This window comes from Eleginops maclovinus, chromosome 14, assembly GCF_036324505.1.
Source record: "Eleginops maclovinus isolate JMC-PN-2008 ecotype Puerto Natales chromosome 14, JC_Emac_rtc_rv5, whole genome shotgun sequence".
NCBI lineage: Eukaryota > Metazoa > Chordata > Actinopteri > Perciformes > Eleginopidae > Eleginops > Eleginops maclovinus.
Genome location: NC_086362.1, coordinates 8,970,635 through 8,991,689, shown reverse-complemented (window position 1 = coordinate 8,991,689; position 21,055 = coordinate 8,970,635). Strand labels below are relative to the sequence as shown.

At 42.1% G+C, this 21,055-nt stretch overlaps 1 protein-coding gene and 6 non-coding genes across 7 annotated transcripts in view; all 7 read right to left on the bottom strand.

Moving 5' to 3' along the window:
* Positions 1–158: 158 nt before the first annotated feature.
* spag17 (sperm associated antigen 17) overlaps positions 159–21,055 on the bottom strand; it is a 29,155-nt gene continuing 8,258 nt past the window's right edge. Inside the window, exons 10-49 of the mRNA XM_063900309.1 lie at positions 15,448–15,566; positions 15,178–15,363; positions 14,202–14,312; positions 13,877–14,027; positions 13,554–13,757; positions 13,420–13,457; positions 11,944–12,057; positions 11,692–11,846; positions 11,396–11,505; positions 11,242–11,312; positions 10,634–10,885; positions 10,297–10,411; positions 9,980–10,120; positions 9,506–9,619; positions 9,161–9,321; positions 8,847–8,955; positions 8,317–8,480; positions 8,112–8,211; positions 7,877–8,019; positions 7,505–7,661; positions 6,969–7,393; positions 6,590–6,775; positions 6,239–6,393; positions 6,019–6,149; positions 5,527–5,660; positions 5,262–5,450; positions 4,869–4,982; positions 4,671–4,722; positions 4,238–4,328; positions 4,085–4,135; positions 3,824–3,917; positions 3,564–3,675; positions 3,105–3,147; positions 2,377–2,441; positions 1,672–1,808; positions 1,361–1,539; positions 1,102–1,162; positions 878–1,025; positions 385–555; positions 159–296 (exon numbers count right to left, since the gene is read on the bottom strand). Coding sequence (XP_063756379.1) covers positions 268–296; positions 385–555; positions 878–1,025; positions 1,102–1,162; positions 1,361–1,539; positions 1,672–1,808; positions 2,377–2,441; positions 3,105–3,147; positions 3,564–3,675; positions 3,824–3,917; positions 4,085–4,135; positions 4,238–4,328; positions 4,671–4,722; positions 4,869–4,982; positions 5,262–5,450; positions 5,527–5,660; positions 6,019–6,149; positions 6,239–6,393; positions 6,590–6,775; positions 6,969–7,393; positions 7,505–7,661; positions 7,877–8,019; positions 8,112–8,211; positions 8,317–8,480; positions 8,847–8,955; positions 9,161–9,321; positions 9,506–9,619; positions 9,980–10,120; positions 10,297–10,411; positions 10,634–10,885; positions 11,242–11,312; positions 11,396–11,505; positions 11,692–11,846; positions 11,944–12,057; positions 13,420–13,457; positions 13,554–13,757; positions 13,877–14,027; positions 14,202–14,312; positions 15,178–15,363; positions 15,448–15,566 — 5,282 coding nt within the window. The 3' untranslated portion in view covers positions 159–267. The remainder of the gene's footprint in view (positions 297–384; positions 556–877; positions 1,026–1,101; positions 1,163–1,360; positions 1,540–1,671; positions 1,809–2,376; positions 2,442–3,104; positions 3,148–3,563; positions 3,676–3,823; positions 3,918–4,084; positions 4,136–4,237; positions 4,329–4,670; positions 4,723–4,868; positions 4,983–5,261; positions 5,451–5,526; positions 5,661–6,018; positions 6,150–6,238; positions 6,394–6,589; positions 6,776–6,968; positions 7,394–7,504; positions 7,662–7,876; positions 8,020–8,111; positions 8,212–8,316; positions 8,481–8,846; positions 8,956–9,160; positions 9,322–9,505; positions 9,620–9,979; positions 10,121–10,296; positions 10,412–10,633; positions 10,886–11,241; positions 11,313–11,395; positions 11,506–11,691; positions 11,847–11,943; positions 12,058–13,419; positions 13,458–13,553; positions 13,758–13,876; positions 14,028–14,201; positions 14,313–15,177; positions 15,364–15,447; positions 15,567–21,055) is intronic.
* On the bottom strand, positions 15,008–15,078 carry trnag-gcc (transfer RNA glycine (anticodon GCC)). Its single transcript has one exon. It is a non-coding gene; the product is annotated as a tRNA-Gly (tRNA).
* Positions 15,734–15,804, bottom strand: trnag-gcc (transfer RNA glycine (anticodon GCC)). Its single transcript has one exon. It is a non-coding gene; the product is annotated as a tRNA-Gly (tRNA).
* On the bottom strand, positions 16,040–16,110 carry trnag-gcc (transfer RNA glycine (anticodon GCC)). The gene has a single exon. It is a non-coding gene; the product is annotated as a tRNA-Gly (tRNA).
* Positions 18,858–18,928, bottom strand: trnag-gcc (transfer RNA glycine (anticodon GCC)). Its single transcript has one exon. It is a non-coding gene; the product is annotated as a tRNA-Gly (tRNA).
* On the bottom strand, positions 19,154–19,224 carry trnag-gcc (transfer RNA glycine (anticodon GCC)). The gene has a single exon. It is a non-coding gene; the product is annotated as a tRNA-Gly (tRNA).
* On the bottom strand, positions 19,449–19,519 carry trnag-gcc (transfer RNA glycine (anticodon GCC)). The gene has a single exon. It is a non-coding gene; the product is annotated as a tRNA-Gly (tRNA).

Genomic DNA, 21,055 nt, shown 5'->3' with positions numbered 1-21,055 from the left:
GATCCTTTTTATTAATCACAAGGCTTAATTTGCATATCGTTTTTTTTCCTTTAAGTTCAGTAATGGACTTCCATAAACAACAAATATAGCTACTCACAAATCCCTGATATAACTGCTACCATTATTTCAGAAACAGTTTTATTTGAAACATCATAAAGATCCATATAAATATTTCATTTTTGTTGAAGAAAATAGAATGGAGTGATATATATGGATGGATGAAAACTTGAATGGTGAGGAATCAGATGGGATGGTGATAAGCATTCCTCACATAGGAGTGGTGCGATTGAGATGTCCTGAAAAGTATAAACAAAAACGGGTTCAGATATTGTCACTGCTTTATATCCACATCTGACGTTTCCGTGTATTTTATTAGTTACAGACCCTTGTTTGCTGAAGGACTGGTGAAGAGGTTCCCGGCTGGTCTGTGGAGCTGTGCGGCCCCCCGTCTTACAGGTAGGCTGGCAGACAGCTGACGGACCCCCAAGCTTTTCTTGTTGTTTGTACTGCTGTGGCCCTTGAGCCAAACATCATATAACCTCTCAGGAAGGATGGGTGAAATTATTTAAGGAACATCCTCAAAGTAAGATTCTTCTATGAAGACCATTAAGATTTGATGAATATCAACGCAACTGCACTTCGTCCTCATTAAAACATTCATTAATTCAGATTTCACCAAGGAATTCTCATTAGGTCAACAGTTATATCAACTTGATTTCCAAAGTTCACCTGCATATTAAGTAAATGCAATGCAACAAGGCAGAATACTGGCTGAGCTGACTCATATCCAAAGTGCTTGCTGAAAAACTTGTTTCTAATAACTAAGGCTACAAATCAAAATGTTTGGTAATAAGTGAGCCACTTGTTGAGAGGATATTGGCAGTGACAGGCAGGTAGAGGATGTCAGTCTCAGTGTGGATGATGATATCTTCAGAGAGGTTCTTCTTTGGCTCCACCTCTCCTGCTTGGACTGCACACATGGCAAACAGCTGAACTTGCAGCTCAACATGCAGACCTGCAGCCACCTGGACACACAGACACTTCTTACAATGTGTCGCTTTAACACAAACATTTAATCACTACACCCAGCTGGAAACTTACAGGCCCAGGGTTGTAGATGACCCGGAAGCCTGTAGCAGCAGGAGGCTGTTTCACATGGAACCTTGCAGAGGGAGAGATTGAAACAACATTTTTTACAGGTGAATGATTTCCCTTTAGATATGAAGGTGACCCAGACTCTCCTGCACCTCACCACATAACTTTTTTCTCTCTGACACCCTGAAGGACTTTTAAAGCCAATTATAACGCTGCAACTAAACTATTACTTGATTATTTCCTATTCCATCACCTGGTGTCTTACCTGCAAGTGTCAACACCCACGTTCTTCATCACCACGGTAATTGCTGAGGAGGTGCCCTCCTGTAGAGTGCCAAAGTCAACAGTGGAGGGGAGCAGCTGGAATCCCCTTGCTATGACACTCGGATCAGTCAGAGAAATAGTCCGACACTTCCTCCTCACCGGCTCCTCCACTGATAAGAACTAAAATAGAGTGATGTGTGAATAGTGTGTGTGCACGTGTGACAGACTGTTTGTCACAGAGAGTGAGGAGCATGTGTACAGGTAGGTGTCTAAATATATACTGATGTTTAGATTTTGGGAATGTTTGGCTACCTGTTGGTTTGGTATGCTGCGAGCTTTAGAGGTGAGGATAGAGGATGGGAGTCTGATTTTAGTCCTTCTGAGTTGTCCGGTCACATCCAGCTGCACTGACTTGCTTTGCCCAGGTGAACCCCTCACACTGCTTTCACCTGGATACAGAAAAACATGGTCGATCAGCCAGTGATTTAAAATGACCATAACCTGAATCACAACCAATTTAGAAATAACCTGCAATTCTATGACTGAATTTAAGGAGGCGTAGAGATGCAAACGGCTAATAACCCATTTCCAACCAACATACAAGTAATGTCACATAACTTGTTGACACACAATTTACTGTATACATCTACTGTACATCTTTAGTCCTATTTTGAACATGAACTTGTTTTGTAACCCGTTTTCACAAATCATCACAATCATTTTGATTCCCGGGGTCATGATGAACACCCTCAAAGGGACTAGAGAAGTAGGATTTGCACTCTCACCATAACACTGAGAAAATGCCACAGTTTATTGCACTTTCTTGCACGATGACGCATTAAACATAATTCAGACTATGACCTCAAAATGTCCCTGCTATATTCAGATGTATTTCCTGATTTATTGTGCTGTTCCCTGTGCTTCTTGCTAATCTTAAAATAGTCATTTGTGTTCATTCTGCCTTGCATTTGATTTAAAAAATAAATATAAAACAACAGTGTTAGGTGGGGAACAAACCGGCACCGTGAGGCGTGGGGTTGGTTGGTCTTTTCTTAAGCATCCTCTCACTTCCTGCTGCATGACTTGGAGAAAATGGAAGTATTATTTAGAAAAGCAAGTATGAAAACTGAAAATCAACTGATGATTAAATCACCTTCTGGTAAGAAAAGAACAAATCTACAAGCTTAAAATCAAAGTTGCGTTATTTAATAAAGACTATAACATTTAATAGAATCAATTCCAGCTGGAGGCCAGATAACCTGCATACCAATGTCGTACAAGGATCTGACCCCGATCAAACATTAAACCACACTCTTAAAGGGAAGGAAGAAGGACCACAGCCAATCAAATTCTACGTTCTGAAGAGTATTGGCGAACATTTGGCCAGAGGGGCAAACTGCATACAACAAAGCAATTACAGGATGCTAAAACAAAGGACATAAGGCATGTTTAATTATAACAGGTAACATCCGTATGATAATTCGCCTGAACCTCCTGTCTCTAGAGAAGATAAGGTTGCCAGTGTTTTGTATTAAAGGTGTTACAATAGCCTGGGATTGCTGTAGTTAACATACTGGGGAAATCAAACCAGGGAAGTAATAACTTGATCTATATATATATATATATATATATATATATATAATTAAATAAGACTTACGATACATTTCTACGATAATGATTTGTGATTCACTAGTAAGATCAAATCAAACAGGAAAAAAAACAGTTTATATCATCCTCTTTTTTACCTTGCAGATTGAGAGGGTGTTGGGTTTAAGGGTCGCCGTGGGGCTGCAAATAAAAACATGATATATAACATAGTATGCAGTTTACTGTATTTTTTCCTACAATGGATTTTATGCACCTACATTTACTTTAAAACTGTTCCTTTCCATTCAATAGATGTTGTTCACTGCAGACATTTTGAAGAGGTCATCAAAGAGGTCTAACTTACATACTGTATGTGGTGCTTCCATGAGATGTCAGAAAATACCAAACAAACTTGGAGACTGGGTACGATAACTTGAAAGCCCTCTTGTTAATTCACTAATCATTACAGATGTTCTTTCCTTATGACGAGCCAAATTGTCTGCCGTGACAAAGATCTATTTAGCTTCTGTTTCTTTGTACATATTCCCAACAGGACTCCTTTAAAATGAGTTTCATCTCAGTAGCTGCTGCTGAATACTGACAGTATAATAACGTACTGTTCTCCTGTGGGGCGTCTTTCAGGAAGTCTTCAGCACTGTCTGAGGGGGGGATCGGAGGGAGATCCATGGACAGACTCCTCATGTCTGGTGTCTGGTGCTGGAGCAGCTCCTGGAAAACCAGCAACAGTGTTGTGTTTCTTGTTATATGTTGTGCGTTTTTCTATGTTACGACAGAAATGGTGAATTGATGTATGTTTAGGTTTTTCATTATAATGCTGCCACAGTAGTTTAAGCACTGACGTAGACACCTACAGTACCTGGTATAATTGGATATTTTCTGGGTGGAAAAAAGGAGCAATGTTCTTTGTCCTCAGAGACATTCTGTAAGCCTCCTCCTCACACTTCTCCTGTCTGAAGCACACAGAGGCAAATACAGTACAGTGGGATGTGTAGTAAGTATAGCTCATTAATATCTTAGTTTAAATGTTATCGCAGAGCAATAAAGAGCATCAGTGGAACTTAAAGCTACTTGATGTCAAGGTGGGTCTAAAACAGTGTGAGAAGAAGCCTGTGTTTACCTGTGCTGTGCGAGTCTTTCAGTCCATTTAGACTCTCTTCCATTTGTAAAACTAGATCGGAGAAGAGATTAAAGAGGATTTTCATACTTGGAGCATTTACTTTAGAGAGTTTAACCTCATTTGTTCATGCATGGCATTTTAAATCTCTCCTACCTCTCACTAGCTACGGTGACTGTGTCTTCTGAAACATCCGACTGCTCGACTGGAACTCTGACTCCTTGGCTGTACAGGTTGGCTAAATCCTCTGTGGAAACATACAGAAAAATATTGAAGAAATACACCTTTGGCATTTACAGGTACCCAACTCAAACTACTAAATATTAAACCAGAAAACCTACACATTCAACTCAACTTTAATAGAACACAAATGTAATAATTGCATGTTAAGTAAGAGTCGGATCTATAGTTTTATCAGGCAATAAAGAAATCTCATGCAGTCGTTGTTATTTTGTTATTTGTTAGCTTTGAAATGTAAGCTCAACTGTAAAAAAAAAGTAAGTCACTGCAAATGTACATGTTGTTTCTTTTGACTCTTAACCGAATCTATATTGCTCAAAACATAGCCTGCAAAGCTGCACTTCCCCACCTGAAGTCCTCTTGTCAAAGGTGTGACCTCCATCCTCCTGTTCTGCAAAAGACTTTAACATGCATAATAAAGGATTTATATTAATATTATATACATCTTCACGCTATGGTATAGTTATTTGTACATTTTCTGTGTGCAATGGGGAAACAGAACATTCTCTTGTAGTACTAAAGCCTGTGTGTGTTTGTGTGCACAGACCAGGACCAGATTGAGCAGATCGCTGGCATGACCGATCTCCTCCTCGGTGCGAGGCTCTTTGACCTTCATCTCCTCTGAACGCTGCTCGCTCTCCATCAAACTCTCGATGTATTCCTGCAGTCACAGACACATTTCAACTTTTTCAAAGCAGGAGTATCACAGTGTGAAGTTTTGATGTCTTTCTTTGACCACGCCAGAAATCCCTTCTCCAGGTGACCAGGTTAGGTCTCTCTGGTTTTGACGGGTTGGTCTTGTTGATCTGACTGAGAAAACAGACCTGTAGACTCTGTTTAACTCATGCATTAAACACAACAATTATAGGGGAATCCAGGAGGTTAAAATACCACCTACATTAACAGTATTATAGATCCCACGGATATGGGCCCGTTTTACCTTCAGTCTTGAGTCCAGTGTATTTCTGAGTGGCATTGTGAATGGTCGGTGCTGGTACAGCTCCCTCGTCTCCAGGACTTTAGGGCAGCTCCTGGCAGGTGGACGCTGTGCTGCTGAACCAGCGGACCTCTCTCTCAGAAACAAACCTTGACCTATGTGGGTACCCAACAGAGGACCTGGGGTCTTTCTCTGGAAAAAGAGAGTGTGTTGAGTGATGTTTTCCTGTGTGTAGATGTATAATACGTGTAAACGTTCACACCTCTACCTCTGTTTGAGGGAAATCATGCCAGCTGCGGTTTTTGAGGTTGGGAGGGGTTATGTCCGGGTTCTGTTTCTCTAGCAACCACTGGGACCACACGCTCGGGTGGATGGGCTTCAGGATGGTGATGCCAAACTCATCTAAAACAAGACACAAACTTCACATTATTTTCTGGACATTGACAGGACCGTCCTACCTTGATTCCTTTTTTGTGGATAAAGAAATCATCATTTTGGTCAAAGGGGATACAACCCCATAGCAAGTAACCAAACACAAAGCACCAATACCTTGATTAAAATGACAGATTTTTTTAGGTTTGAAAATGTTAAGAGACATTTTGATAAAAATGTCAGTACGTAAATAACAAGATCGAGCTGTTTTTATACATTTCTAATGCTGAGAAGTTGCATATTATATATTTTATTACGACTGGATGGATAATGAAAAAGTTCTAAGTGAATGAGCTATTTCTTGTATTAAAGTTATTAAACAGGGCACCTTGTGTGTCTGGCAGTGGTTCCTTCAGCAGTGCGATGGTGGGGTCACTGTAAGCCTGGTAGAGCAGCTCCTCTACGGTCTGAGAGCTCAGCAGTTCAGCACCGGAGCCGTCCTCATGCGCCATAAACAGCCTGCAATATAACATGATGTTCCTGTGACATTATCATCCACAAAAGTAGCAACAATAAAAGGATCAAAAGAAATTAAAATACAGGCCCACCTGGGACAATGTTCTCTGTGTTTAACATGTATCCTGACCATTTCTCTGTCCTCCTCCTCCTCCTCCTCCTCCTCCTCCTCCTCCTTTTCATCCTCTTTCGGTGTGCTTGGAGCAGGGGAATAGTTCAACACTGATACCTGTCCATCTTCCATCACCTTTAACACACATGCAAAGTACAGAGAATATTAATGACCTTATTTATCATGAGAGAATCTGAGAAGGTGAGGTGTTTTTGAAAGATGTGCTATAAGAGTGTCTCTACAGCCAATATGTGGCCTTACTGCTTTGAGTCTAAGAAGGCCAATCTCTTACATTCACAGTAAGATCCTTACATCTTCCTATAATCCTGACCTGAAAGTGGTTTCCATCGGGGTCTGTAACGTCACAGGCCACTGTGTCTGTATGACTCATGGTGTAGCTTCCTGATTGGTTTGTTGGAGTGCCACCCTTTGGACTGGGGGTTACAAGTGGGTCGGGCGAGTACACACATTTCCCATCACTTTGGATCAGTAGGAGCCCCCCGCTGGATGGAAACACCTTGGAAACACAAGCATACACAAATAAACAAAGATGTGATTGTCAATCGTTTCAAAAGCAGGAGAAGGAGCATCCACATCCGGTCATATCAAGACGATGAAGATGAAAACACAAGTAGAAAAAGGCTGTAATCACATCAAATCCCCACACATAACATTAAACAGAGATGTGTTATTTGCCATTTGCTACCCACCTCATATGCTCCTTGATTGTTCCCAGTGATGACACTCCCATCTGCTAAGATGACGTGTGCCGTGTGTCGCTCCGGGTACATCACCACTGAGGAGCAGCCCTCCTTCTCTACCAGCACCACCCGCTCCTTGGCAGACACACTGCCCTTATTGCTGTCGCATGCACGCCTCTTAAAATTGCCATCCACAGTATCCTTTGCAAACACCCTCTCCTCCCCGTTCTTATGCACAGAACTTTCTCGTTCATCACACACAAGCTCACACTCACTCCCACCCTCCTTGTCACACGCTATCGTTGCACTGTCGCTGCTAATGTCCTCGCTATTGTCAACAGCATCCTGGATATTTTCACAAATGCAGTCTGCACGCTGTGTGACACACACACACTCAGATTCAGAGGTTGATGTAAGGGTCTCATGCTGCTCTCCTGGAAAGTAACAGACACGTGGACTCAGGTCAGATAAACACAATAACCTTAGTTTAAAGATTAAGCACATGTTTGAGTGTGTATATGCTTGTGTATGTGTATGCTGTTCACCTGTGTGCGGCAGTGTGTGCGGCAGTGTGTGCTGCGGCGTGCTTGGTGGTCTGTTTTGGTAAAGGCTAGTGATCCTGGTTCCGTCTGCATGTTCCACACTTAAAGATCCGTCAGGGTTCTGGACAGAAACCACCAGATCCTCGCGGCTCAGCATCACCTGACACAGCAACACACGCAAAGATGCTCGGACAATTATGCTGACAGATTGAATGTATTGAAATATAGAGGAGCCCCTCCTTGAAACGATCTATGCCCACGACTAAAAATAACATCTAGATTAATTGAAAAAAAAAACTGACAAAACGACTTCATGGAATTCATTGTAATGCATCTCAACTTGAAATCATAAACGTCTAGGTACTGCTCTCTTACCTCGTGGGTGAAGGGGTCTGTGGCCTCAAAGGCGAGGAGAGGCGTAGCAGGTTTGTGTTGGTGTGTCGTCCCCACAGTGTAGATGCGACGTCCAGATGGAGTCGTTGTTAACCAGAAACCAGCCTCCTCCTCTGAGCTCAGCCCTGTATAGACACACAAAACATACAACGTTTGGGTGAATCATGTGCTCAGTGATGCTCATAGTTTTTTCTATTCAGTGGTGCTTCACTGTTACCTTTCTTTCTGTCCTTAGTTTCTTCCTCAACTTCAGAGTCAGGAACCCACACCGGACCAGAATCCTGGCTGAAGCTGACTGAGCCATCAGCAAACAGGACCTGCAGTGCACATGTGACTTGAGTGATGTGTGTGTCATACATTGTCAAAGTAGGAGTCATACAGGTATGTATGACTGTGTAAGAACGTGTTTACAACATTCTTACCTCTGTTGACCCATCTCTCATGATTCGGATCACAGCTCCCTGGCTGGTGACAATGCGGGACAGTTCTTTGGAGAGGGAAGCGTCCTGAAGCTGCCCAACAACTCCTTCACCATGAAGAGGAAAGGACTGTTTCACCAACATACCCTGCTCCTCTGAGGACACTCCTGGACAAACAAAAACAAATAAATCATTTAATAATTATTTTCCAGACAGCTATGGGAATACAGACTGTATGGAATATAAGGCACACATTTTAACAACGGCAAACCCATTCAACACGAATGACTGTCTGCAGCTCGAGTCTCAAATAATTGAAATGGAATACACAGAATGCATTAAAAACAAACTGAAGCCACATCAACAGGTCTTCATTCTATTCTGCTCTGTTCTCATCTTTTATCTCTCATCAGTGCTGTAAAATTGAATTTGTGAGTGCATCTCTACCAATGTCAGGGCTATTTCACTTCATTGTTACACATGCAGTTTTATGAAACTACACTACACACATTTCAGAAACGTGCCCCACTGACCTGGTGCATCCTCTCTCAGGAACTGCAGCAGCAGACCGTTAGGTACAGACAGGCTGAGGCTGTTGAATGGACTCGATGGTAATACTGTCCGGCCTTCACACACCTTAGACTACAGTCATACACAAACGTAGGTTATGACCAATACAATCATAAGAGCAATATAATATTCACATGTAGTATAGGTCAAAACTATAGGTAATTATGCCCAAGATTGTTTTTACTATCTCATATCGAGGCTGGAGACCAGTTTAACTTTTGTGTTTGTCATGGTTAAAATGACATTGGTTTGAAATGATCACGTGAGTCTGTGGAACCTGGGAAAGTGGAGGTCTGGTGTGGCTGGCTGGGCTGTGTTTCTTGGAGGGAACTGAGTCCAGATCTGTCCCCTTTGAGCAGTAAGTGGAGGATGGGGGACAGTTGGGGACAAAGGAGGTGGAATCTGGGGCCCCTCCCTCTGTGCTCTCCTGAGGACTCACTTGAACATCACCAAACAGAAACACAGTTAATGCTGTCTACACTGTGAAGGAAATTCGACACTGTTTAATCAAGACACAATAAGAGAAATGTTGTAGTATGGAGATATTCCAATTATTTTCTATTTGAAGCAAAGCTTGAAATATTTAAATACTAACTAAATTGTATGTGTTGAAGTGAAACACCTCTATATTCTCCTGTTGGACCGTAGAAACTGTATGAGAGATGGATTCCATTGTCTAAGACTGCTGAGAGGGAGCCCTGTTTCACTCTTCTCACAGGCTGCACAGGCTCAGACACTAAAAAGGACACACAGGCATAAAAAGTGGTTTGTTCATCATTATTATCCATAAAAATCACATTTAGAGGTGCAAGAATGGAACACTACAAATATTTCAGTACGTGTACTTCCCCACACCATACATATAGTAAAGTCAGTACGTTTTATCATTCAAATGTAGTGCAAGTGCTTTAGTGTTGATTCTGCAGTAACATATAACTAAATAAGTTGCAGGAAATAGAGATACTTGAGTAACTCAAATGTGTACTCCAATACAGTACTTGAGTATCTGTACTTTGCTACACTGGACAACTGGATGAAAATCATTTTAAAGTGACAATAACAGGCCTACTGTCTTGAGTAGGATTACCATCTTTACCTTTGAAATCGTCTTTTCTGCCATTGGTTTCTTTATCTTGGGGCTGAGGGAGAGGTTTTACTGGATCAACAACAATTTGGTTGATGTGCGTGCAGAAATAATGTCCATCCTTCTTCACAGCCAGTTTCATTAGGATGGAACCTGAGTGAAAACAGAATAAAATGCATGTGGATAATGCACCCACCGAGCAAGAAAAGCTGAGTCGCTTTTTGCTTTTCATGAAACCCCCCTAACAATGTCAAGACTTTATCAATTATGCAGCACGGCAAAGAGATGTTGTTGGAGCTTCTTCTACAACCTCGACTTTGTGTGAATACCTTCAACAAAGCTGATATTCTCCACAGTGATGTGTCCTCCGTCTGAAGGGAAAAGGTAATGGAGACGACCTGCAACACGGATCAACTTTCCCTCCATGCTATAGCCTGTGAAACCCTACACGCACGCACACACACACACACACACACACACACACACACACACACACACACACACACACACACACACACACACACACACACACACACACACACACACACACACACACACACACACGCAAAGGTTACTATAATTATTTTTCCACATCTCTCTGTAATAAGATGAGCATACCAGCCACTATACATGTTATGCTTCATGGTTTACTCTGTGTGCCCTCACTTTGAATGGCTCCTCTGATGTATGCAGTGCTTTGTTTTCCTCCAAGGGGGGTGCTGTGGTGTTATTGGACTCTATGAGAGTCCTGGCTGAGCTGCCTGCTCTGCTCTTCTTACCACTGGGCAAAGTGTTACTCTTCTTGTTGTCTGTCGACATAGCCTCCTCTTTCTGCTGTTTGCCTTTCGGTGCATTCTCCTTCTTTGATTTCTTGGTCATTTCTTCCTCCTTCAGCTGCTCCTGCTCCAACTTCTGGGCCTGTATCATAAAGCACATTTTAATATACGAAGAATGCCGACATTTGCTTACCATAACTGATCTTTTCAGCTGGGATCAGCTCCAGCCATCCACGACCCTCTTAGGATAAGTAAATGCTTGGGTATGAGATTCTGGAAGTTGTGACAATACAAAATCTCCACAGCTGTTTTTCTTAACTTTAATGCAGGATATTGCACCACATCTCCCAGAGTGATTAATAAACGATTTTATAGCAAGCAGGCTGGACTACTGTTAAGCGATCCTATCTTGTTTATCTCAAAAAGTTACAACCTTGCTAACAAAGACAGGACAGAGCCAACTGCATAGTGAATGTACATGTGTTTGTGTAAACTGACTTTTAGAGAGCCTTTTCTGATTACCAGCTCCAGTGTGTCCTCCCTCTCTGCAGAATCTGTCGCCTTTTCATCTGGTCCAGGAAGAAAACCACCAGCATATTAGTAAGGTGGTAATGCACAGTTACCAAAGCGTTATGTTGACAAGCTTCGGTACCTTCCAGATCCTGAGCAGGCCTGACATTTTGGAGTTGCATTGCCTCTCTCTTTAATTCTTCCGCTTTTGTCCAATCGGAAATGCTTCCTGCCACATGCTCCACGTACTTCCTATCAGAAGGTAACAATGACATTTAAATATGTGCAATAGTCCACATATGATCCATTTATCTAAATGTTGTTCCTGTATAATCTAATGTTGCTGTTTATGGGGAGTTTATTTGAGTATGTTTTCACACTAAAAAAACTATTCTATTAGAAGAAAAACACTGTGAAAACGTGAACTTGCATTCTGACCTGAACTTGATATCAGTGTGAAGGGCTACCTCCCAGATCTCCTTGCACTGCCGATAAGGGCTCATCGGATTGTGACAGAAAATGTAAAGGATGTGGTTATGACTTCCCCTGAAGGTGTCCAAGCAGCAGTAATCCTGTGAGGCTGACTGCAGTACCTATACATTTGAAAAAAATAATATGAAGGGTTTCAATCCAAAAATGTAGGACTTTAGCTGAAATACAAATGTCATGTGATGATCATTAATTGTTCACCTGTGGGAAGATGGAAGCACTGTGGTGTTCAGCATAGTGCCAGTCATACAGAGACCTCAGCCTACAACTCTGGATATCACATAAATCCAGGTGGCAACACACCCTTCTAGTCTTCTGGGGAGAGATCCAGCAAAATCCAGAACAAATCAGTCACTTTTTTTATTATAACACTTAAAAAGGGGAAGACTAACGACAAAATGTTATGGTCATTGTTTATTTAAACAAAATTAATCAAGGAGCTGGGAGAGCGGGGGTAATATTCAGCAAAAGGAACTTCCAAAATAAAAGCCGTACACCTTCAAGTAAAAGTATCAACTGTATGATTAAATACTAAGTAATTCTCTAAAAAGTCTCTCTTAAATCACTGTGGTGCAGGAAAGAGACCGCAGTACTGCTCCCTGTGCTCCAATTCTCCGGCCCAGCTCACTCCATTGACCACTCCTTCAAGAACAAGACCCTGATATACTTGAACTCCTTTACTTGGGGCAAGGAATCATTAACTCAGGGAAGACAGTTAAACTGTGCTGACAACTATGGCCTCAGATTTAGAGGAGTGAATTTCATCCCAGCCACTTCACAGTCTGCTGCGAAAGCATCCAATGAGTGCTGAAGGTTCCACTCATACCTCCAACAGCCAACAGTTTGTCACCATCAGAAACTCCAGCTCCACTGTAGCCCCAGTCAACCAAAGCATGCCGCAAGGCTCAGTGCTTGGCCCTCTTATCTTTAACATCTACATGCTCCACCTTGGTCAAATCATCTGCCAACATGGTCTCAATTTTCATTCCTACCCCTCCATCTAGCAGCGCACCAAACCCCATTGGTTTCTCCTGTGGGACTGAGAAGTAGAGGTGTTGTCCGCATAGCTTTCTCGGGCTGTGGCAAACCGGCCACCAGATGCTTGCAGACGGATCCTCCTCCTGGGCTTGGCTCAAAAAGGGGACCCCGGGGGGCTTGTTATAGGCCGGGTACCATTCATTCTTCCTCTGCGTTTCATTGGTCTTTTCTTGAACATTTACTTATCTTGGTTTGGCCCCTCGCCTGAGACCACTTTGCCTTGGGAGACCTACCTGGAACAGAATGTTTCTGAAAACACATCCCCCAGGGGCACCTCTTCGCTAAGATAAGGTGAGGGTTCCCGAGAAATGTGGCTTGTTTTATAATTCTCAATTCACAAAAGCTATAACATCACCAAATCTCTATGTTGTGATACTGGGCTTAAATTCAGAGTATTTACTTGAAAAGTCCTATTGCATAGTATATTTTTATTAGAGCATTCAAGGCATCATTTCTGAAAAAAGAAAACCATTTTTAGAGTGATTTACTCAGATATAAGACTTTACAATTCAATAGAGAACCATCAAGTTCTTTATAGTAAATTGTTCTCAGGAGTTTTTCCTTCAATATACCACCCTCTCCTAGCTCCCAATTATTTATTTTTGAAACCTACAGTACTATGAACATCAAGAAAAATACCTTCATGTTACCAGGATCTTCAGTGAGAAAGGTCAAACCTAAAGTTGGAATTTAGAACGAGATATGGCATGTTTCAGTATCTTGAATACAGTTGTAAGCTACAGTCACATCATCACAGTAATTCATTGACTTACCTTTAGTCTGTAGGGTATTAAGCTGTTGTTTAGAGTAGGATAGTGGGTTGTCCCAGGGGATTGATGTAGTCATCTGTTCCTGTGCTGGTCCCAGTGTTCCAGGTGGCTTAAGTAGTACACCTTTACTGTCCAGTCTAGTCAGTGGCATACTCTCAAACACACTCTGATGAACCAACCGCTCCACCTCCAGCCATGAAACAACATCTGTGGGATATCATAACATGATAATATCATTTTGAAACTGATCAATCAATATATTTTTCCCATAGAAACAAAGACTGACAAACAGATTATAATAATTCATTAATTAAATTGTTTCTGACCATCTGTGCAGTAATGTTGTAGTTGCTGTTTGATGGCCTTCCAGGAGGAGTTGCTGTTCCTCGGCTGAGCAACAGAGTGGATCAGCTGCCACACTGGAGAAAACCGCATCATTGATGTCTCCACCTCCGCCGGATCGAAACCCTGAACCGCCTAAGAAGGACACATATAAACACATTCGTAAAAATAAGTTCAGAACAGCAACAAGATTACTCAAACTATCCGGGCTGCTTTGAACAAAAATTGTCTTTTCCAACTTAACTAATAAAATACACAGTTATACAAGCCATATCAATCTATATATATATATCTTTTAAATCTACTTGCACTGATATTCGTCAATCGCAGTGCCCTCTCATCATGGTGTCTGATAACCAGAGGATGCACAAACTTCTTCTGCTTCTCCTTTCCCTCTTCTCCAAACTTCTCCTCTAGCCTCTGGCACAAAAGAGATTAGAGCAGAGACAAATGAGAGAATAATTCATTTCTGTGAAGAGTCAAAGCATGCAACATACATACATTATACTTTTTTAATACATATATAAATAAATATTAACAAAAACAAATTCCTACCAAATTTAAATTAGCGATTGAGAACCAGTGTTCCCTATAAGCTAATGGTTGGTGTACAAGCATCTGAAGTTATCCTAGCCCCGCATTATTTCACTGAGAAGACCTACCATGGTGCTTCAAACATAAAAACAAGCAACATGTCCTGATGTTTCTCACAGTTCCAAACATTTTCTCGGAGTCTGAATTGGGCAACATTCAAATGTTAAATCCCTGTTGGTCTCTGTTCTTCTTTTACAACAACCCTTTAGTTAAACATTCCGCCAACTCTCATTGTATGATTGTGGAAAGAGCAGACTACTCTGCTTCTACTCTGTAATGCCTTTTCTACAATAAAAAGCCTGGATTGCACCCTGTCTGTCGTTCAAGCCCTCCCCCCACCACTGGTGTGTGGCGGGGGCTTGAACGACAGATATGTGGCCTTCCCTGCACCACATAGTTTAAGCCCACCCTGCACAGTGTGTTTCAGTGAAAGCACTCTCAACACGACAGTGGTAGGCAGGGATTGGCTCTTGTGTTCAAAGTGTCCAGCTCAGCCCAGTAAGGGGAAAAAAAGAGAATCCTGCATTGGCCGGGAATCGAACCCGGGCCTCCCGCGTGGCAGGCGAGAATTCTACCACTGAACCACCAATGCATCAGATGAATACCCAACCATTATCAAACAATTTATATGTTAGCATGTGCTAAATATTACAGACCGAGACAGTTTTGTTTCAGTGTGTAGCCGTTATACCTTCTGGTAGTCTTCATTTTGCACTGTAGTCAGCAAGCCTTTCAACATGTGGCTTCTCTCTTCTTTTGCATGTACCAGAGACAGGAAGCTTTGAAGCATGAAGCTGACCAGCTGATAGTCTAAGCAAGGACCATTGTGAGGTTTGGACTCCTTAGATGGACTTGACTGCTCTGTTGAAATTACTACCTGAAAACGACAAATTGCGGTAAATAAGCATTGAACCCCCCTGATCCCACACTACACTTTCAAACTCACAATACATACACAGACCTGCTCCAGCATACAGTGCATGATAAGAGCCACAGAGCAGGCTTCAGGGGGAACCAGGTTGAGTAAGCTGCTATAGCAACGCGTGTCCACATCTGTGGAGAGAGGAGGCTGCTCGGTCTCTGTTCACAAAGTAGAGACGAAACAAAGGGGAAAAAAAGTTTAGATGTCATAACAAAACAAAACACTTATGGCTTTTTGTAGAGTTCACCCATTCTTGTACCAGTTTATGTCAGTTAAAGTAATGTCACAGCTTCTCATTTCATCCCTCCATGACTAAAAGTAGTGTTGCATTGGCCGGGAATCGAACCCGGGCCTCCCGCGTGGCAGGCGAGAATTCTACCACTGAACCACCAATGCATGAGAACCCTCAAAATAAAAGCTCCGAAAACTCAAATTATTGAAAAAGGTTTAACCTTGGTCTGGTGGACTTTCCTCTCACACACAGGTATATAGCAAGTACTTAAATAGTTTCCTCCATGCAAAACAACGAAGAAAAAAGCACATGGAGAGCTACCCCTTTAATTGTCAGCCACTCCTTCAAGTGCTGAACGCCTCTCATCCCATCTCATCATGGTAGGCCAAAAAGGAATGTTGCATTGGCCGGGAATCGAACCCGGGCCTCCCGCGTGGCAGGCGAGAATTCTACCACTGAACCACCAATGCATGAGTTCCGCTCAATTTAAAGCTTTAACATCTCAAATTATCGAAAAATGTTTAAGCTTGGTCTGGTGGACTTTCTTTTCACACACAGGTGTATAACAAGTACTTGCATAGTTTCCCCCATGCAAAACAACCAAGAATAGAGCAAATCGAGAGCTACCCCTTTAGTTTGTCAGCCACTCCTTCAAGTGCTGAATGCCTCACATCCCATGTCCTGATGTTTCTCACAGTTCCAAACATTTTCTTGGAGTCTGAATTGGGCAATATTCATATGTTAAATCCCTGTTGGTCTCTGTTCTTCTCATACAAAAACCCTTTAGTTAAACATTCCGCCAACATGACTCATACAGAGTGTGGAAAGAGCAGACTACTCTGCTTCTACTCTGTCATGCCTTTTCTACAATAAAAAGCCTGGATTGCACCCTGTCTGTCGTTCAAGCACTAGGTATATAACAAGTTCTAACAAGTTTAAACGCCTTGGTGGACACACGGCCTAAACTTGGCACCACAGAGCGTGTTTAACTCAAACACAGTGGAAAGCCGTATGAAGTTTATATTTCCGCAGGCAGCCACTCACCTCTGTTTATTTCTAGAAAAGGGTGGAGCAGCTGAGATCCCACTATACCCACAGAAGCGAAAACGTTGTTCTTGTTACTTTGTTTTGTTTACAAAAAGCAACGATCGAGCAGTGCAGCGGTAATGTCCATATTATCTCCATGGGTAGTAATGTCCATATTTATGCCTATGTAACAACATAGCAATGGTAGCTAGCAGCTTTCTAGATCTAGGCTACATCAACAGTGAAAAACAGTTTTGCGGGCTACTTCTGACGTTCTGACAGTGGAGAGTTGGCTTTTGTTTCAGTTTTAGTTTTAATGTCCCATAAGGTTAGCTTTAGCTGCCAGGACACTTTTTGCTCTGAGTTGTACCAAATGTTCTCATTGTTTTTCCTACTAATAGAAGGCATGTAATGTTGGACAACAGGGCTATGAGTCCCATAACACCAGAGTTACACTTTAATTAAACAGCTTCGGAGTCATTCATGGTTCTATAACATTTTCCGAGTTAATTGGATGCTGTCTCTCTTGTTCAACGTTTGTTTAACGTTTTGTACGTTTGTACATTGTACAGAGTATTTTTAGTGTTGATACTATTAAAGGTGTTTGTGAAATATTGCTTGAGATGTCTTCAATGCCAATGGTCCAGAACTAGTTTTTAGGAGTAGGAAAGTACACACATTTAAAATCAGCACATTTTAATTGAAGCATTCCTATTGACTAAATATTTTGTATGCATGGAAACCTTCAAAATAAAAGCTCGAAAAATTCAAATTATCGAAAAAGGTTTAACCTTGGTCTGGTGGACTTTCCTCTCACACACAGGTATATAACAAGTACTTCCATAGTTTCCTCCATGCAAAACAACGAAGAAAAGAGCACATGGAGAGCTACCCCTTTAATTGTCAGCCAATCCTTGAAGTGCTGAATGCCTTTCATCCCGAAGTATGCTGCTCTTGTACATGACTCCTGCACAGACCGGAAATGCAGATTCTGCAGGATGGAACTTAGGCAGGGCCCAAACAGTACTCACATTCAAACAAGAGTCTCAGGAGTAGTAGAGAAGTATGTTTACTGTCCTGCTAGTCTTTCTCAAAGAGTGGTCCGCGGACCACTGGTGGTCCGTGAGCGACCCCTAGTGGTCTGTGAGTATTTTGGTAAAATGCCACATTTGAAATTAATATATTATACGTTTAAAGTGTTTCTCAAACTGTCTTAAAATGACTAGTATAGAGTGTAGCATAGATGTCCAGAAAAATCCGAATTTTATGTAGTCGCTGTGATATTTTCTCTTCACTTTAGCGCTGGACTTTCCGCGATCAAGCCGAGTTTCACAGCTTTCAGCCGGGTGGTGGTTAGACTGAGAACCGCTCTCTTGGGACTCAGTAACGCACACAAAATCACTTGTCGCTGCGGCTGAACCACTTGTAGTTGCTGGATCTCCTGGATCAGGACGATGCACCTTGACTGTCACGTCAAATTTGTGATTTAATTTTCTTTTAACTGACCCTGTCTTTAGCCATCGATCCATCTTGTCAGTTGACAGCTCAAATTGACCGCGCAAATCATTTATGACGTAAGATCCACAATGCTTTACTGCTTTATTTACATTTTATATATTACTTTACCTAATAATATTTTAGTACACCCCCCATATATACAACAAAAAACTGACTAGTATTGCAATAACAATTTATGTGCAATATATAAACATAAATATGCCATTTTTAATAACTGCAATATTTACCTGGCTGCCATATCTCACTACAGGGTGTGTATTTTGTAAATTGTGTGTTTTTCTTTATCTTAATATTTTTTAAATGCATATTTTCTTTTGTAAAGCTGTCTTTGGCTCTGTTGATGTTGTAGCACATTTACATTTCCCCTCTGTGGGACCAATAAAGGGATTCCGGTTCTGATTGTATACTATATTTTTTATAACATAGTCTGCTTTGAATATTTACTGTTTCTGTTGTTTTTCATACCAATTTTCTTGATTTAATATCTACATGACTCATAACTTATGAGTCATAAGTGAATGATTCATACTGCATGGTCCATAAGTACTTCCATAGTTTCCTCCATACAAAACACTCAAGAAAAGAGTACATGGAGAGCTACCCTTTAATTCTCAGACACTCGTTCAAGTGCTGAATGCCTCTCATCTCATCCCGCCATGCGTAAAAGGAGTGTTGCATTGGCCGGGAATCGAACCCGGGCCTCCCGCGTGGCAGGCGAGAATTCTACCACTGAACCACCAATGCATGAAAACCTTCAAATAAAAGCTTAGAAAATTCAAATTATTGAAAAAGGTTTAACCTTGCTCTGGTGGACTTTCCTCTCACACACAGGTGTATAACAACTACTTCCATAGTTTCCTGCATGCAAAAAAACCAAGAATAGAGCAAATCCAAAGCTACCCCTTTAGTTTGTCTGCCAATCCTTCAAGTGCTGAATGCCACACATCCCGCGATGCATAAAAGGAGTGTTGCATTGGCCGGGAATCGAACCCGGGCCTCCCGCGTGGCAGGCGAGAATTCTACCACTGAACCACCAATGCATGAAGACCTACAAAATAAAAGCTCAAAAAATTCAAATTATTGAAAAAGGTTTAACCTTGCTCTGGTGGACTTTCCTCACACACAGGTGTATAACAAGTACTTCCATAATTTCCTCCATGCAAAACAACCAAGAATAGAGCAAATCGAGAGCTACCCCTTTAGTTTGTCATACACTCCATCAAGTGCTGAATGCCTCACATCCCGCGATGCCTAAAAGGAATGTTGCATTGGCCGGGAATCGAACCCGGGCCTCCCGCGTGGCAGGCGAGAATTCTACCACTGAACCACCAATGCATGGAAACCTTCAAAATAAAAGCTCAAAAAATTCAAATTATTGAAAAAGGTTTAACCTTGCTCTGATGGACTTTCCTCTCACACACAGGTGTATAACAACTACTTCCATAGTTACCTCCATGCAAAACAACCAAGAATAGAGCAAATCCAAAGCTACCCCTTTAGTTTGTCAGCCAATCCTTCAAGTGCTGAACAGGGGCGGCTCCAGAAAATTATTGTTGGGGGGGCAATGGGGGGGTCTGATTATTTATAGGAGGTGCTAGTGAATTCTGACATAACGAACACCAAACACCACTGTTCCCGGGCTAATACACTACATTGAAATGCACGTTACTAAATGTTTATATACAACAAACACAAGCATATTTAATTACTTGTATTTAATGAATCAACAAACAAGCAAACACAAGAACACAATTCAAATCATAGCCACCACAGAGAACATCTGTGGATTTACTAGTGGAACAGAATTGTAGCAGTGTGTAGTGCAACACAGTATACTCTTACCACTGTCTCTTAACTCACTGAATCTTTTATCTCACCTCTGATCTCCTCTTTACTATCTCTTCACTCCTGTGTTCCTCTCTTCTTCCCCTCTTTTCCTCTCTAAACTAATCTTCACTATCTCTCCTCCTCTGTTCTCCTCTCCTCCACTCTCCACTGCTGTCTTCCTCTCTTCTTCTCTCAACTCCTCTGTTCTCTTCTCCTTCACTCTCCACTTCTGTCTTCATCTCTTCTTCTCTCAACTCCTCTGTTCTCCTCTCCTTCACTCTCCACTGCTGTCTTTCTCTCTTCTTCTCTCAATTCCTCTGTTCTCCTCTCCTTCACTCTCCACTTCTGTCTTCCTCTCTTCTTCTCTCCTCCTCCTCTGTTCTCCTCCCCTTCACTCTCCACTGCTGTCTTCCTCTCTTCTTCTCTCACTCCTCTGTTCTCCTCTCCTTCACTCTCCACTTCTGTCTTCCTCTCTTCTTCTCTCACTCCTCTGTTCTCCTCTCCTTCACTCTCCACTTCTGTCTTCCTCTCTTCTTCTCTCCTCTTCCTCTGTTCTCCTCTCCTTCACTCTCCACTTCTGTCTTCCTCTCATCTTCACTATCTCTCCTCCTCTGTTCTCCTCTCCTTCACTCTCCACTGCTGTCTTCCTCTCTTCTCTCCTCCTCCTCTGCTCTCCTCTCCTTCACTCTCCACTGCTGTCTTCCTCTCTTCTTCTCTCAACTCCTCTCTCCTCCTCCTCTGTTCTCCTCTCCTTCACTCTCCACTTCTGTCTTCCTCTCTTCTTCTCTCATCCTCCTCTGTTCTCCTCTCCCCACTTCTGTCTTCCTCTCTTCTTCTCTCCTCCTCCTCTGTTCTCCTCTCCTTCACTCTCCACTGCTGTCTTCCTCTCTTCTTCTCTCAACTCCTCTGTTCTCCTCTCCTTCACTCTCCACTGCTGTCTTCCTCTCTTCTCTCCTCCTCCTCTGTTCTCCTCTCCTTCACTCTCACTACTGTCTTCCTCTCTTCTCCTCTCCTCCTCCTCTGTTCTCCTCTCCTTCACTCTCC